Below are 18,587 nucleotides of genomic sequence, written 5' to 3' on the forward strand. Positions count from 1 at the left end.
AAATTTTGTTAGAAACAGGTAGGGGCTAGTTTGAATTCACTGAAAATAATTTTTTGCTGTAAGTCTGGTGTATGTTCAAGATTTGTGATCACAATGTTATCCATAGTCATGAAGCACTGTTTTCAGGCTCCTTGTATGTTAAACCTCTTGTCTTCATATCCAGGCCAAATAACTGCTGATTTACCCACTGATGAATATTTTTGAATATTCCTTCTAACTTCAGGTAATGGATAAATATGGTGAGTTCTATGGCCGTGACAGGATCAGTGAATTACTAGGAATGGACAAAGCTGCTCTTGATTTTAGTGATGCTCGAGAAAAGAAGAAACCAAAGAAGGATAGCTCCTTTTCTGCTGTGTAAGCATCTGCCTACAGTTTGTTTGTGATTGGGGTTTTTTGTCTGTTTCTTTTTTTTTTTGGGGGGGGGGGGGGGAGGCTTAAGTTAAAATCAAGCATTCAAGGTTTATAATTCAGGCAAAACATCTGTTGCTCATTTATGTGTATTTGCACTAGAAATAAATTCTTATGTTGAATAATATAGTAAATTTATTTAATTACAGACAATGTATATGCAGGATTCCTCTGGTTTTTTAAGTATGAAGATTTAGTTCAGTGCACAGCTGCTTGAATACATCACATTCCCACTCTTGATAGTGTCATTACAGCTGGGCTGGAATCTCCTTTTCAAGTTCTCAGTTCAGCTCAGCTGGAAAGAATGGGCAAAAATGGCTCTGTGTGTTCTGATTATAAATGATGGAATAAATTGAGGTGCTAGTGCCCGCCAAAATCTGGGAATTGCATGATTAATCTTCATATCCTTTTATAATTTGTTTTCTCTAAACTATGCATTTATTTATCATTTGGGAGACAGAAATAAAGAAAGGCCCCTAGACATTCAGAGTAGTACATTCTCCTTTGTAGGGGCATCCTCAAATTTTATAAAGCACTGCAAAAAATGTTTTTTCTAGTTCTGTGTTATAAAAAAGGTATTCAACTAGATAGAACATATTAAACAGATGGAATTTTAATGCTAAAGAGATTCTGATGTAAGAGTTTATTTAAAGTTTTCTCTCAAAGCAATATTTTATCTATGGGTGTGCAAGGATTATGAGTAGTAGACAGTGAGACTGCTGGCAGATTAGAATTGCATTGAAACAAGAGCTGATTTTGTAAGGATGGCTCTTTTATCCATCTTTATAAAAGATGGATATTACTAAACCAGGAGTCTGTCTGAACAATCAGTCAGGTGCAGTGTAAAGGCTCAAGGACTCTGTGGCATTTCAGTACTAAACAAAATTTAATATTGTCTCAGAAGTACTTTCCAGAATGCCTTCTTCCATGCTGTTTTCCTCCTGCTAGATTATCATAGGACCCATGCTTGAGTTTAGGAAAAAAACCTACTACTTTTATTATTGGTATAAAAACAAAATACAACTACTTTCCCTTCCCTGTATGCTCATACTCATATGAGGGGAAAACATTTAAATGATGTTTCTGTGAATAAACTTGAAAAAACAGACCAGAATGAAGCAGTTGAAGAAGCCTGATGAAATATTTAGTTTAAGAATCGTGTCTAAAGGTTGCCTGGGTTTTTTAACATCTCTAGTATCTCCTCCATGTTATATACGGTTAAAAAAAATTTATGACCTCATCCATCTTTCATGTTTTCCCTGGAGGAAACATTCCATACTCATAACAGATTAATATGTTTCAGGAAAATAAAAAATATTATAAAAATTTGCAGAACCAGTTGCATTAAAAAATACGTTCTTCAGGAAGGTACATTTATCCACTTTTTAAGAGTTTCAAAAATGAATACTAATGAAGCTACTAAAACTTGCACATATTCCAGATTCCAAATTTGATATATATTTACCATGCAGTGAAGAGGGAGGTGGAAAAAGCATTGGAACTGACCCCTCACTGCAGTACTTTGGGAAGAAAATAGAGAATGTTGCGACCTGGTGCGGGTTGCAGCTCTGGTGCTTCTGCCTGTGCCCGGAGGAGGTGGTGCAGGCTGAGGCCAGATCAGATACTTGTGCCTCACAGCACAGAAGGGAAGTGCACTGCATAGCATTTTCATCTTCAATACAAGTGAACAGGTCTCTTTGACCCCTAGCTCCTACTCTTTCTCTCCCTTTCCTTTGGAAAAATAGCCTGGGATTTGCATCTGTCTTTTTGCAAGGGACTTAAAGCAGTCTACTTGCAGGTGACCATGCTTCTTCAAAAGCTTATGCCTGTCCCAGTGATACACTACATTAAATAATCTGCATTTTACTGACTCACAAAGACCCTTGAATATTTTTAAAGTGTATTTATTTAAATGTGTAAATATTTTATTATTAATATAATTATTTAAATATGTTGCAGTATTTTTAACTATAACCAGCTGAGAAGGATGATGCAGTTGGTGCTCTTCTGTAGATTAGACAGTAAAGAAAGTTGAATTTTTCACACTGAGATTGAGACAGTGATGCTGTTTTTCCATTGAATTAGTTTCTTCTTTTGGGTGGATGGTATTAAATTAGATGCATCATGGACGTAGTATATTTGAGAGAATAATATGGAAGACACAAACATAAAAGTCAATTTTCAGATGTGCCATCATTGGTATTATTTATGTGTCCCTTTACCTTTCTTTCTGCTTTTGTTTCTGTGATCATTTGTTTAGTCAGAGTCAATAGAAGAGACAGATAAGGCTCGAGCATCTGCAGCAAGTGGTGACATAAGGCTAATTTGGAAAATAAGCAGGGTTTCTGTCAAATGCTCACATGGTAGAAGAATCCTTCCACTTTCAAAAATAAAAAAATTGTAAATAATTTTCTCCTGGAAGATCTGAAGTTTTTATAGGTTGATGAGAAGTTAAACCTTATTCTAAACATGAAGTGTACAAACAATTAATGCAGTTGGCTTCAGAATGTTGAAGAATTTGAAAGGTCTTATTCTTCCTTGCCATGACGAACAATAATTTAGGTTTTCAAATGATTCTGTAGTGGGTAACCTTTTTTTCAGTAATGTTCTCAGAGAACAGTATTGTTCCTGGGAAACTAGTAGACTTTTTTCCTCAAGAGACAGTCTATCTCTTACCCGTAATGGCTAGTGAAAAAGTAAGGAATTTTACTTGCAGTAGTTTTTACACCTGAAGTCTCAAGATTTGTACTTGCTATGATGGCACTACAGGATATACAAAAGTGTGGATGTGCCTGTTTGTCTGAGTAGAAGTGCATATCTGCAGGTGGGTAGGGACTTCAGCTGTTGTGGTTGAGAGGCAGGCATAGTCACTGTTAATGTCCAAATTCCCATCCTGCTCCACTGAAAGGAACGATGCCCATGTAGGAATCTCAATTTCAAACCTTTCCCCTTATGGATGCTAATGTAAAATACCTCCTCCTTTGATTATTTACTTGGTAATCTTAAGCCTAGTGGATCCTTGCAGAGGTTTTGTGCAGGATACCTCAAAATAATAATCTATTCTGTGCTCTGTCTTGAAGACACACAGAAAGCTTACAGGCACGCTATAACTCACTGTTTTGTTTTGGTTCAATGCTTTCGTTTTTGTAATGATCAAGTGGCACCATCCTCGATGAAGTATCACCTATTGATGTTGTTCAGTGCCTGGCACAAAATTTGGACTCAGTGCAATATAAAACGTATTTCCTACCTAGTTGACAATTAATAAATAATGTTTATATCTGATTGGTTTTTTCTATATTACAAAAAAGTAACATTAATAGAAGATTTTCCTAAGTACCTATATAAAAACTCTTTAACTGGTAGGAATTATCGTGTTTTCATTAATGATTTTCCTTACATCCTTAGAAAAATTTCTGAACAAGCTCTGAGATTCACCTGATCTAAATTTGTCTGTCTTTAATGTCATCCTATTGTGTGACGCAAGGTATGCTATAATAACTAAGGTAAAGAATTGGCATTTTATGGTGCAAATTTGGTTACCTTTTTTGACTATTTCAGGCTTAGGTGGGTTGCATTATAAAGAAAATAAAATATTTTTTTCTCCATTGATTTTAAAGACAGTTTGTATGCATGATAACATTTTAGAAATCAATCAGCATTAGTAAAAGTGTGAATTAGAACAAGGTTCTGATGTGTTTTAGCTTTTGGAGAAATTGATCAGCTGTTGACTCCTGTTATGTGACAATACCCTTCCTACAGATTGTGTTTCATGTTTTCCACTTGTGTTTTTTCATAAAATGCATTTTGTTTTTTATATTTTATAGGCTAAACTCCATTGATGTTAAATATCAGATGTGGAAATTAGGAGTTGTTTTCACTGATAATGTAAGTTTCTCGGTGTATACATTTATGTATATATTCATGTTCTAAAATAAAATATGCACTTGTTAATGCAAAGTGCTTCAACGAAAGGTGTGAAATACCTGGATTACATTTACTTTACTACAAGTAAATCTTGAAAGCTAAGGAGACGTTGTCAAACTATTTTCACAGTTACATTGGTCGTAGTTAATAGAACCTCAGTCAATTCCTCCCCTCTTTCTGATATGCTTTATTAGAAGCAATAAGAAAGCACTGCACTGTAGAATTAGAAAACTGATTGTATGAATGCTAATTGCCATTTTTCCTATTGTTCATAAATATTATGAACATTTGAATATTCCCGGAGCACAGTCACATCAATATAGTTAATGTATCTGGAATTGCTAAATTTGTATCACTGAAACCAATAGTAAGATGTGCCACAGAATGACACAAATTATTTCAATAATTTGAAAAAGGGAGTCTTTAAAAGAAAAAAAACCAAGGAGAGATAAACAAGTATGTTAAAATGCAGTTTAAGATGTCAGTCATCATATGATTTTTCAGTCTTACGATTATTGTTTGCCTAATTACTTAATTTACTGGTAAGAAAAACAGCTGGGAAAAAATTATTTTGGAACTGGGACAGATGGAAAATGAAAGTGTAATCTGAAGGTACTCAGGAAAAGTGGAAACAGTAAGCCTCCAGGTCTAAAGACAGCATGATCTGTAAACAGTGTTTGTTTGGGACTAGTATTTTTTTAAGGAATGGAATATCATTTCTCTTATAAAAACGTGTCTTTAAGTTAAATAAAAATTAATTGATAGAGGATCAGATGGAATTAACATTTGTGATTATTTAAATAATACTTACATGTTTAAATAGGGATTTTTGTAGCTCAGATTAATTATAAAATTAATTTTGTTGCTTGCAGAGTTCTATAGTTGTCATTAACTAACTTCAGGCATTAGTGTTTTATTGTAATTATTTAAAAATTATTAAAAAGTAATTTAAATCGGAAAAAGTTTTTTACAGTAGAGACATTTACAAATAAGAGTTTAAGAATTTCAAAATTAGTTTTCATAATATAAATTCTGAATTTCTTGATTTTGCCTAATGTATCTTGTTGACTTTGTATTTGAAGATTTAACATTGTTGCATGAATAGAAAATTCTCAATGATGTCTAGGAAATTCTCTGTTTAAAAAGAAATGTTTTCTATTTAAAGAAAAGCATATTTGAGAAATTTCTACTGTTCCTTATTGTTTTGAATTAAGTTAAAGATGAAAGCCATAAATTTTATTTTGAATGTATTTGTTTTTTTTCTGTTAGTCTTTCCTTTACCTAGCGTGGTACATGACCATGTCAGTCCTTGGCCATTACAACAATTTTTTCTTTGCTGCTCATCTCCTTGACATTGCAATGGGATTCAAGACCTTACGAACTATCCTGTCGTCAGTTACCCACAATGGCAAACAGGTATCAACTGTCCTCTCTTCTCAGCTTTTTTAACTCAAGGAATGTACAGGAAAGATCACTTCACTACTTGAGTCAGGTGCTCTGCAGGTTGACAACAGAAATGTTCTTTCATCATGAACTGCAGAACTTGAATTGATGAGGAAACAAGACAATGGGATTTGTAAGCCAAAGGAGAAGTATTCTCCCTTCTAAAAACAGTCCTGAAGTTTTAGCGAATTACCTGTGAATTAAGAGGGCATTATTTATAAAAAATGTTTTAGATCTGAGAGCTACACAGGTGAAATATCAGTTTACAGGATACTGAAGCTCCCTCCCAGCTGCTTTCCATTAAGCTCAGCAAAATCTGAATAATGCTGCAGTTGTGCAGCTGAGTACTTGCTGCTTTTCTGAGATATTAAAATATTAGGAAGAGGTTTTTTTAATGTGTGATCTCATGCATGTAAAAAAAGTTGCTCTTCTATAAAACTAGTAGATAACTATTTCAATTAATTATATACTTGGTGATAGTACTATTACTATTAGGTAGTGAATTTTCAATTTTTTTATCTGATTATGGGCATTGTATATGACTCTGAAGGATTGTTTCATTGTGTATGTATGCACAAGATTTGTCTTTGTAATTGTTTCTGATACAGTCTGTGATCAAAATAAAATGAAATGCACAATCTTTGCATGAGAATATGCAGATAAATTACTCTGTATTACAAAAATATATAAAACCTAAAAGTTTTCCTGCTGCTGATACATACAGTTTATAGTTAGGGGTTTTTTTGTTTGTTTGTTTGGGTTTTTTTTTGTTTTTTGGGGTTTTTTTAAAGAAAAGATTAATCACAATTCCATAGTGGTGCTACACCCATTCTGTAATTTTGTCTTCCAGCTTGTCCTCACAGTGGGATTACTGGCAGTAGTGGTATACTTGTACACAGTGGTGGCATTCAATTTTTTCCGCAAGTTCTACAACAAGAGTGAAGATGGTGATATGCCAGACATGAAATGCGATGATATGCTAACAGTAAGTCTTATTTTGCTTTTTTTTTTTCCTTTTTCTCAAGCTGTGGTGTTTTTTTCCTGACCTTCTTGTTAATTGGTATTCATACAGTCATATCATTAGCCAGCAGGCAGGAAAGATTGCAGTTGAAAGGAAAGGGATAAATATGATGGACATCAACAAATAGATAGATTTTGTGTATGCTCAACAAACTCATCTATAAAGGAATAGCAGAAATGTGGTACTATACTTTGTTATAATTGTTCAAAAAATGCAAAATAACCACAAGCCGTGAAGCTGAGCTGGATAAAGTGCAGCTCTTCTGAATCTTGAAATTCGACAGCTCATTCAGGAGGAGGGTCAGTTATAGGCAAGCATTTTCATAAGTAATGCAAATACTTAAACTTTTGTTTAAGCTTTGAAATCCATCAGTTTACCTTAGCATGAATTACCATAGTTACCTTTAATAGGCAGTTCAGTAACTACTGTGTTCAGAACTGCCTTCAATTATTTTGTACTAACTACAGAAGTGCCAGGCTTTGGAGTTGTGGGTGCAAGGCAGAGCTGAAACTACAAAGAATTTCCAAGATGCATTGCCCTTAATATCTCTTCAAAAACAGTCATGTACAGCAGTTAAATGTAATTCAGTGTGCTATGCAGTGTGAATCTCTTCCAGGGACTCAACAACATTTAAAAGCCAAATAAATAGCTAAGGAGAGTGGTATGTCTGTATTTTTTTCTGGTTTGAGCACAGCAAAATCAGATAAACTGGAACACCAATCAGTGAAGGGCAGTTGAATTGTCAGGTGCTGGAGCACTTGCTGTGGGAAGAGAGGCAGAGGAAACTGGGCTTGTTTGGCCTAGAGAACAGAAAGTCTTAGGGTGGAAGGCGTAAGAGGAGCTACCAGTGTCTGCAGAAATTTTATTGGGAAGATAAATCCATGCTCCTAACAGGAAGTGCATGGCAGGAGACTGTGGACATAAAGTGGAAAAATGGGTTCTGACTGAGGGGAGCCAAGCAACTGATCACGTTGCTCAGAGAGGTTGTTGCAGTTTCCATCCTTAGGAAGTTGTAATGAACTGACTTGGATAAAGCCTAAAACAATTTTTTCTGAGGTTATAATGGGCCCTGCTTGGAGCAGAGGCCTCATGAAGTCACTCTGACCTCACCTTCTCTGTAATTCTCTGAGAATACACGTGCCACAAGGCTATAATATTGTACAGGAATGAGTTAGATTAACATGTGATATGCTGTAAAATCAGGGTTGTCTCTTGAAAAAACACTAAGACTTGAAATGGGATATAAAAGAAAATAAATATACGTAATTCTTTTAGAAATAAAAAGCCAAAACTTTTTCAATAAGTAAAACTACATTCACTCATTAAGTTAATTATTACCTTTAAATCTTGGAGTACAAACTATCTCTAGAAACAGATTTTTCAGACAAGGGTCAGCATTGTACGGTATTATATCAATTTCTTACAGAAGGGATTTTGGGGACTGTGGCATAGAAATAGAAGAATGGATTTTTTGCATAGTTAGGTTTTTGGAGTTAGTTATTGTCATCACTATTTTTTGATAGAGGGTGAGAACCCTTCACCTGTAGTTTGCAAAACTGCTTAGAGAAAGAAAACAATCCCCTGCTCTAGACCTGTAGAGAGTGCTACAATAATTTTCTATTAAATTATAACATGATAAAACTGGAATTTTTTATTGTCAGCATCCCAGGCAGCTGTACTGACAGACCTATTATGCCACTTTTCATATCATAGTTTCACAGTATTTTTTTCAGGCATTTTCAGTCATTACCCTGTTGTCTGTACATGCATTCACACAGAATTTTTGCCTGGTTGTGGGTTTTTGTTTTATTTTGGCTTGGGGAGGAGAGTTGTTTACTTTTAAATTTGAATTTGAAATACTAAAACCAGGGAAAATCGTTCACATTTGAGCTAGGAAATTGGAAAAGGAGATGGCTATGGTGGTGATATTTCCTATTTACAGTACTGAAATGATTTTACAGTGCTGAAATGATTTTACATGAATCATGGGGTGCTGCTGAGCTTCTGGTTGTTGAACTTTTGTTCTTATTGAACTGCTACATAATGACAGACTGCAGCTTCAGCTGCACAGCAGCATTTCCCCTCCATCAGAAATATGCATAATCTCAAAGGAGAGAAAAAGATGGCTTGACATGTCATAGCTCCTAGACTATAGGCCAGTCTTACAAATTACTGAATTTGTAACACTGGGCATTTTTTGCTTTTAGCTGCAAACAGCCTTTGTATCCCTTTCTTTTGTCTTTTCTAGTGCTACATGTTTCATATGTATGTTGGAGTACGTGCAGGAGGAGGCATTGGTGATGAAATAGAAGATCCAGCAGGAGATGAATATGAAATCTATCGGATTATCTTTGACATCACTTTCTTCTTCTTTGTGATTGTCATCCTGCTTGCAATTATCCAAGGTATGCATTTGTAATCCAGAGTGGGACTGAAAGCATTATTTCGTAGTACAAAGATCTTACGGCTGTGGTAATCACAAACCCAAGATTCAGTCAGAACAGCAGGGCAGATCATGAAGGACAGATTTAAATAGAAAATCACACCCAACTACTTGTACACTGCTCTTCTGAGTCTCTGTAAAATCTACAGGCTCTAACTGGATCAATAGAAACAAAATATATGTTTTGCCTTAAGAAAACCGGTATCACTGCAGTTTCCGTCTTGTCGCTGCCCTTTCGAAAAGCCTCCTGTAGAAATCTTGTGGCACAACATAAAACTGTCCTTCAGTGTAACCCAGCCTGCATGAACTTTCATGGACAAAATCAGTACTGCTGTCAGTATTCCCCCTGCCAACATCTTAAGTTCTCTTGACTATCTGTCAGATCTTCAGATTGGTAATAGTGCTGTGAAAATTGGACAATAGCTTTAAGAAGTTAAATCTCTTCTTATGTAAAAATCACTGTTTTGTGTAATGCCTCCTTATTTGAACAATGTCTAAGAATAAAATAATGCTTGATATGGAACAGCTTTAGTATAGTCTGGTTAATGACAGTGGAAAGTTAGCTGTCATTAGCTAGCTTTGGAATTTCAGTGAAACTATTTGACTAATAGTGTTTCTCACTGTTGTATTCTGGATAGTGGATACCTTATTTTGGATTTTTATTTTATTATGTTTACATTAATTGTGTTTATTGTTATTACCTGAAGTACTTAAACCCCTGTTTGTTTTCATACTATAGCTTTAAAATATCAAGTATGCCCAAAAGGTCATTTTTTATTCAAGTTTGCACAAGTTAAAAGAACTATATTCTCAATTTTGGAAAAATTAATAAATAGTTTTTCTGGGTTCACTTGCTATCATAAATATCTCATTGCTTTCTGTCAGCTGATGAAATATTCTTCCGCAGCCCTTCCCTGGGACTAGCTCTGGAGAGGCTTTGGAGGAAATATCTCAGAGGGACAGGACAAAAGATTTCAAAAGAGGCTCTTACCCCAGGATTATTCCAAGACATTTATTCTTGAAGGGTTCCAGGGGCTGAAAGAGAAAGAACAAAGAATTACAGGGGTCTTATCTAGTCTCCTATTCTGGGAGGATCCTGGCACTCAGCCAATTAGGTCAAGGAAAGTATGGAGGGTCATTCCATGTGGTCATAGGGAGGAAATTCTAGGGGGTCAAAGGGGAGAAACCATTCCCCCAAAGAATTGCAACAAGCTGACAGCTAACTTAGGATAATTTTGACGGCAGTAAGGGTGCTTTCTCACTCACTACTAGGAAATTTGAAAGGCAGTTTTGAGCTGAGTGGTAAATTGTTTATTACTCTTACTCAAGCAACAGGTTGTTTTTTAAAGGTTTGGGGAGGGTGGAGATTTTTTTATACCCTGGAGTGGCGTATCTCATGTGGTTGTTTCTTCGTTTTGTGAGTGGCTGAAGAATAGAGTCCTTAACTGTCAAGCTTTGTGTACAGGAGTAACGATAGTCATTGCGTGTAATCTTTATTTGTATTGGAATAAGTAAAGGGAAGGTTATAAGCAGTTTATAATCTGAGCTGTAGAGCCTCTGGTTCTTTTTCTTCTTCCTTCTGTATCTCCCTCAAATGACCCCTTACTTTTGTTGGAACTCCAGTGGCAGAACCTTGTACTACATGACAACCATCTTGAGAGAGGATGCATGGAGCTCTGGGCCTCTCTGCATCTGCCATGTAATAAATATCTCAACTCTGTCAAATATACAGTATTATTTTTTCTATAGTAGGGCCTTAATCACTGTAAACCCATGTATATCTTAATGTACTGAGTCAAGTCTGCTTGTCCCATTTTATAATTCAAAATAGTACTGCCAGCCGTGTTTCTGGTGTTTCTTTGGCTTGTTCTTTTTTCTTTATGGTTTTGTAGTCTTTGGAATGTATATTGGCTCCTATTATTTCTGCAGAAGATTCTCATTTAATATTCTTTATCAGAGTTATGTTATCCCTGGATTTCAAGATATTCTTTGTCATAATTCTGTTCTTGAACATTAACTATCATTTTAACTTAAACCTAGGTTTAATTATTGATGCTTTTGGTGAGTTAAGAGATCAGCAAGAGCAAGTTAAGGAAGACATGGAGGTAAGAACATTCATTTGCTGAACCATACCTATTTCAGATTTCATGAGTATGTGTCTTCAGTCAAAATACGATTTAGCTAGTGGAGAGTTTTTCAAACTAAGAGGAAAATACAGTCCTGTACCTGGTCTCATATCATACAATGTGAATGATAATGAATTGCATGTCTGACTATTTAAGTCTTTTGGATTTTCAAACTAGCAGTTTCTAACACAGGATGTTAACATTGTCTTGTTACATTTCATCTCAGATATAATCTTCTTTGGCTAATATCTATGTGAAAGTATCTCGTACTTTGTGGTTTTCTATTCTGTTGTTGAAGTATACATGTAAGAAGTGTACAAAGCTCCGCTTTGTAGTCTGACCTTGGAGCATATTCAGTTTCAGCTGGACAAACATTGAGGTAAATATTCCCATGTGTCACAGTAAGTGCTGCTTAACATTAATAAAAGTCAGCTGTGACCATTGTATACCATTCTGTCTCTTGATACCTGTTCACTTAGAGCTGGGAAAGATTTATTTTTTTACACAATAAGAAGCTATTCTGATGGTACCTAAGCTTCTATTCAAGTGTTTTTACTCAGGCATCCAGTCTGAATCATTAAAAGAAAAGCCTTTTTTGTTCAGTGCATATTATATATGATGCATTGCCATTTTCAAGAAAATTGTTACTTTTTTGCCTTTTTTGAAAGCAGGGCAAGTGTTATGTGTAGTGTTGAATTGCTCTGTATTCTTTCTTCTAGACAAAATGCTTTATCTGTGGAATAGGAAATGACTACTTTGATACAGTGCCTCATGGCTTTGAAACACACACACTACAGGAGCACAACTTGGCCAATTATTTGTGAGTATACTAAAAATGCACTGCTCACTAACTCATGGTCCTTGCAGCCTCCACAGGTACCTGATTACCTCTCTTGCACAATTAATAGTCAGTACTGTTAGGCTTTGATGTGCACTTACACTTTCTGAATGTATAATACCGTGGCAGAGACAGCAAGGAATTAACAAGTTTCATATCCTGCTTTCCAGCTTGGTTGTGGCACAAGAAGTTTGTATGAGGTCATAGGTGGAAATCAACTTGATAGGTGGCTGCAGAGACCACATAAATTGTAAAATCGAATGAGGTGTATAAGGTGCAGAGGAGAAGTATGACCTGGCCTGGAGACTGATGGAAAGAGAGAACAAACACAGCAGTAAAACCAAAAAGGTTACATTGGACAAAATATTTTGTGTGGAATGCTGAGGCTGACTAAGAGAACCAAGGACAAAGGGAGATAGGGTAATTGTAATGAGGAGCTAGAGATGAGAGGGATCAACCAAGGGCATCAGGTCCACCTTTGGAAAATCCAAACAGAGCACCGGTGGCCAATAAACTAAATAAAGCCAGTTATCAGGTCTACAACCACTGTATCGTACTGTTCCTCTCACATATGAAAATCCAGTGCCAGAGTGTATTTTATACTAGTGCTGTCAGTATGAAGCAGGGTTATGTCTTTGTGTTTTTAAACTGTCACTGAGTATGCACAAAACAATGAGACTGCCAAGTCAAACATGCCTATAAAAACCCTCCACCTGAAAGACAGGTGGTGCAAAATACATTGAAAGCACTATCATACAGGGTGTTTTTCCTATTTATTAAATACTGAATAAATAGCATACTATAGCATGCTTGCTTTAAAGTGCCTCACCCTGAGGAACTGTTTTTTTTCTTTTTGTGCATGATCATATTTTGTGTTTTTACATATGTTTGGAGAGAATGTCTCTTATGAGTGAAATTTTGAAATGATCACCCTGTGAAATGTCAGCTAAAACCCTCAAGACTAATGTTATGGGTTTTTTTTAAATTACAAGTTATTTTCTGCTCATGTTGATCTTGCATACACTACTGAAACATCCCCAACCTGTAATTTCAATAACAGAAATCTCTTAGATATCTTCAGCATTTTTTATTCAGTGTGGGAAGAGGAAAAAAAGGAAATTTCCAATGACCATTTTCTGTCTGCTTCCAAGTGTGTTTTCATGGGCAAGAAAATGTCTGTTGTAAATTTTGGATTAGAAAGTTTAGAAAATCTTCATTTAGGCTGAGTTGCTACCTGCAGTAAGTGAAATTGACTATAATGCATTTTAGTATACTACTCATTGAACAATGTCAACAGTGTCAGGAAAGTGTTTAATCTGTCTCAGAATATTATCGTAGATAGAAATCTGGAACTTGTCCATTAACAGCATTATCACTGTACATGCTGAAGAATTTCAGTCTCCTCATGGGTTGCGTAATGTTTCCAAACACTCTACTCATAAAAACTTTCTTTGCTTGTAGGTTTTTTCTGATGTATCTTATTAACAAAGATGAAACTGAGCATACAGGACAGGTAGGTTGAATAACTCTATTAGTGTCAGCTGATTCTAAAATAAAAATCATTCAGGCTTGGAAAAATTAGGATTTTTCTAATGGATAGCCCCGTGTATGGTAAGGAACTTGGTTCTCATTCTTCTAAGCGATTCTTAAGATTATGTTTGCTTAATATTAGGGAGTATTAATTCTGTAGCACTTTCTCTTCCTTCCTTTTTTGGTACCTGAACCTTTTATTTTTAGATTGTTATTTCCACAAAATATAAGTACATACTATAAACAAAACAAAAGAAAAAGGAAAGAAAAAGAAAAAAAAGAGAAACAGAACTTTGAAGTGCTCTGTGAAAGCAGCACTCTTCATTTCTCCCTTTTGATTCATTTTTAATGGTCTTTGTCTTTTATTATTATAATCTACATACAATCTTCTATGTCTGCATTCCTGAATAAGTCAATGTGAAAGAATTTGTGCGTATATTTAAAAGGAAAAATATGTGAAATTTACTCTGGAGGTTTCTTCTTTATTCTTTCAAAGTTATGCTTCCCCCTTCAACTTCCTTTTAAGTATTTTAAAAGTCACTAAAAAAATGTATCAAATTTACAGTCTTTTACTTTCCTAGTGATAGTCTTTCAGCTGACTAAGCAAATGTTCCTGTGTTGCAGATCAAAACCCAAAAGAACTGAATAGTATCACATGTATAGCCCTATAGACTTGGGTCAGAAGGCTGATTTGCTATATGTAGCTTACTCTTTCTGAATTCTGACATGTATGCTGTAATCTTCTTTTTTGCATAATTCTCAGCCTTGTCCAGTACGATTTTTTTTGTTTGCTTTGCTATTTTTGAACATCCATTTGTCACTTGAGAATTTCATACTAACTGAGATTTTTCAAAGTCTTTTTTATTGCACTTTCTCTTTTTTTGGCAGTGCGTGCTACTGTATTCACTGAAGAAAAATTTCTACTAACTATTCAGTTTTGATACTTTTATTCAATTAGGTGATAGTTTGAAAACTGAGAGTACTTCCTACTACATAACTTCTAGGAACATGCTTTAGTGGTGGACTTGGCACTAGTTTATGGTTGGATTCAATCATCGAAAAGGTCTTTTCCAACCTAAATAATTCTATGATTCTGTAACTGGTGTAACGTATACCCTTTCTACCATGAAATTTGCATAATAAAACCCACATTTAAGTGGTGTGATTAAAATAGAAATGAACTGACATGTTCTTTACTATGCTTTGAAATGTTTCAAGATGGAACCCTACACAAAAAAATAATCAGAAAGGAAGAAATACCAAACACCACTGACTCAGAAAATACTGACTATAAATGTCCTTTTGGTGTATCTATTGTTTGTAGATATGTTTTGAAATGAAATTTTGAAATTCAGTCAAATTTCTATGACAGAAAATATTCTGCTTACCATGCTCTTTGTCTTGTGGCCAACATTAATTCAGCTTTACAGTGCTCCTCCTTCCTACAAAAAGAACTAAATTACCTGGTTCTCTTCCTTGCATTTCTATAGTGCTTTTTGACCAGGTGAAAAAAAGATAAAAGCTATTCTAAACTAATCAAAATCGTTAACATGATTTTGTAGATTGATGTTCAACAACCTGGCATGCACAGAATCAGAAGAAGTGAAAGTGATATAAATAAAGGAGAAAAATGTCATGGTTGATGATTTCTCACTAAATCAAGTTAAATAATTTAAACTGTGTTTCTTTCAGGAATCATATGTATGGAAAATGTATCAAGAACGGTGCTGGGAGTTTTTCCCTGCTGGTGATTGCTTCCGAAAACAATATGAAGACCAGCTCAACTAAGCAAAAATGAGGATTTCTGGACGAAACTGTCCATGTATTTCCCAGCTCTTTTGGGAATGTCTAAAAGATTTCTTAAATCCCCAAAGCTGTGTGCATTTTGGAGCACCAAAGCTCTGTTTTTAATGACCCAACTGCACTTTTATTTTCTTGTGTATTTGCTTTGAGAACACTGGAGTAAAGAACAATGGAAAACTACAGCAACTTTGGAACCAAACCAACCACTTGCACAGACAAAAGACGTCCCTATACATAACATGCACACACAAGTAGAGACTTGAGACAGCTTATTTTTGAAACTGCCAGATGATACCCTTGTCTAAAAGATCACACATGGGGTGACATGGTAGCAACACTCATTTGGTCTGTTTATTTCATCATCCTGGAAGGAACTATATGTAGTTCACAGAGAACCATAAAAGATTGTTGTGGACACTAAGTTGTGGGGAAATAGTGCCTTACTATATGTGGGTTGAGCTATGCAGAAGATGAGTGCATGATGACATATATTTTTTTTTTCTTTATGTCTTCCCTTCCAATTTAATATTTATTTTGTGGTTTTGGTGGGTTTGGGAGGAAGGATTTGATTGTGCACATCTTTTTAATAAGACGGGAGTGTCTCAGGACAAGATTAGGTTATTCTCATCAAGTTCATTTCACATTTACCTTCCTCTTTAGCTTTTGCTCTTATTTTGGTAATGCTCTGATACAACACTGCTACTTTATGAAATCTTTGTATGACTACAAGACAGCTGCAAAAAAACCACTTTAACAAGAAATGTTTCATTGCATGTTTATTATGCAAGTTTAAAACAATCAAAAAACAACCTTCAGAAACAAGTTGATCAACATGAAAAAACATTCACAATAATTATATCCATAGTAATAAAGTGTTGTGGGCTTTATTGTACATCTGGAACAAGTGTCATCAACCAACAATATGAATATATGTTATGAATTTGACAGTAATTTTGGTTTCTTTTTTTTTCTTTCTTTCTTTCATTTCTGCCACCTGTGATCGATAGTGGAGTTGAAGATTTTCTTGTTAAATTATTTTTTAAAAGCAAAGCTGAAGCAATATCCATTCAGGGACTCCATCAGTTGCATCATGAAACATCAATGATGTGTACATTACTCCATTTTGAGTCCTTTTCAATTGTAATGCCAGTCTTTACAAATAAAAAGAGACATTCAGAATGGAAACAAGCTGGTTTTGGTAGCATTTGAAGTCTGTTATAGTCTTTTTATCAATCCCTGAGTTAATTTGAACCACTTTAAACCAGGATTAAGCTAGTGATTTCTTAATGAAAAGTTTTGGTACTGATTTTGATCTTTTCTCCTGGACTCCTTGCTATTCTGTTGCTCTTCCTCATTTCTTTACAGGTCACAGTTTTGTCATAAAGGAAATTTTCTGTATCAATATTCAGTTATAACTATTAAAAAACCAAACCAAAACCAATTAAGGGAATAATCACTTAAAAATGCTACGACTGTATTCTTAAAAGTAAGGCTTTCAGTTCTGTGAATTTTGCTGAATTTGGTATCCTGTTCATGGTTCTGGTAAAATTCTTTCAAACTTTGCAAGATTTGAGGCCAGAGACGGGGCAGGCAGGTGACAGTGCAAGGGACAGGTACAGCAACTGCAATTTGTATTCCGTTTTTAAACCACTCCCACCCAGACTGGAATGTTCAGTCCAGCTGTTTCCTCCCTGTTTGGAACAACTTCATAAAGCACCTTTATTCAGCCTTTCTGGGATTTGTGTCTAAGATTTAGAAATGGAGGTTTGTGGTCATGTTTCTTTTTGGGTGTACAACATGAGAATAGTTGTTTGACACACGTAGGTACACAGGCTGATTTGGTTTTGCACATTTGGTAGCACAATATACAGCTTATGATTCTGAGGGATGTTTCAAGATTCCTTTGTCTTCAAAAGAAATTCAAATGGGCTTTGTAAGTAAATACCAGAATAAATGTGACATGTTTCTTTAACCTCAAGTTCCAAGTAAATGAACTGCTGGGGCATCCTTCCTGTTGAATCCAGTGCTGTTTAACAAATATTTGTAAAGCCGCACTTAAACACTAGAGTTTTTTTAATGATGAGATCTACTGATTATGTGGTGACACAAAAAGTTTAAGTATGAAAAATCTTCATTTATTAAACCAATTATAGCTTTCGCAGAAGCAAATTCCTACATCTAGGAACTGATCAGGAGAGTTTACAAGATTAGTGTTGAGTGCTGAAAAGGGAATTGGACTTGCTTTGACAGACCTTCAGACCCTGGTTTATGCAGTCCACTCTGCAGTGGCTGTACACTTTGTGAGTCCCTGAACCTTAGCATTTCCTGTTTGATGCACTAAATTTGTCATGGAGAGCCTTTATCTTAACAGATAATTCAACAAGACCCCCTCTAATGTGCACTTTTAACAGGATAACATTATTCAGGAAGTTCATATACTATATAATACACACTGTGGGATACTATTTAATATTATTGAATTTGTTTTAGCCTTAGACAGAGTTGAAAAAAACCCTTAGATTTTACTGAAAATTACTGAACTTCCTGTGAAAAATGCAATTTCTTTGAATTTTTGTGTTGTAAACAGTCAACCAATACAGACAATTCATGCCTTTAATAATTGCCTCAAAAGAGGCAATTATTGCCTCAAAATTGTCACATACGTCCTGTATACTAGCAAAATTTACAAGAGCAGGTGATAGTAACATGTCACTTGAAAACTGCAGTTTCAGATCCAAGAAACTGAAAAAATTGGTGTTTATACATGTTATATTTATGGTAGGGTTATTCTTACATATACATTTATGTATGGTAATTTTCTTTTCAGTTGTTAGTTGAATTTACTGATTGTGTCAGTAAAACAGTAATTTTCAGGGGGAAATAAAGTGTCTTTCACCATTTAATGAAAAAAGCAAAGACAGAATTTTTTCTGTTTATCTCTGAATGTCCAAAAAATTGAGAAGACCTCCAAAACTGATGATCCCGGCACATCAAGTTGATTTCAGCAAAGGTATGAAGAAAGGAAAGGCAATGGAAATACAAAGT

General features: G+C 35.1%; 1 protein-coding gene across 2 annotated transcripts in view; it reads left to right on the top strand.

Annotated features, from left to right (window-relative positions):
* The window catches only part of RYR2 (ryanodine receptor 2), a 376,644-nt gene extending 359,901 nt beyond the window's left edge, over window positions 1-16,743 (top strand). For both annotated transcript variants that reach the window (XM_066178844.1, XM_066178845.1), the window contains 9 exons: window positions 224-357; window positions 4,239-4,299; window positions 5,608-5,754; window positions 6,632-6,766; window positions 9,051-9,207; window positions 11,286-11,350; window positions 12,091-12,191; window positions 13,671-13,722; window positions 15,432-16,743. In XM_066178844.1, the coding sequence (XP_066034941.1) occupies window positions 224-357; window positions 4,239-4,299; window positions 5,608-5,754; window positions 6,632-6,766; window positions 9,051-9,207; window positions 11,286-11,350; window positions 12,091-12,191; window positions 13,671-13,722; window positions 15,432-15,527 (948 nt within the window). In that variant the 3' untranslated portion in view covers window positions 15,528-16,743. The remainder of the gene's footprint in view (window positions 1-223; window positions 358-4,238; window positions 4,300-5,607; window positions 5,755-6,631; window positions 6,767-9,050; window positions 9,208-11,285; window positions 11,351-12,090; window positions 12,192-13,670; window positions 13,723-15,431) is intronic.
* Window positions 16,744-18,587: the final 1,844 nt, after the last annotated feature.

This window comes from Chamaea fasciata, unplaced genomic scaffold (assembly GCF_029207755.1).
Source record: "Chamaea fasciata isolate MVZ Bird 193981 ecotype frontalis unplaced genomic scaffold, bChaFas1.0.hap1 SCAF_3, whole genome shotgun sequence".
Classification (NCBI taxonomy): domain Eukaryota; kingdom Metazoa; phylum Chordata; class Aves; order Passeriformes; family Sylviidae; genus Chamaea; species Chamaea fasciata.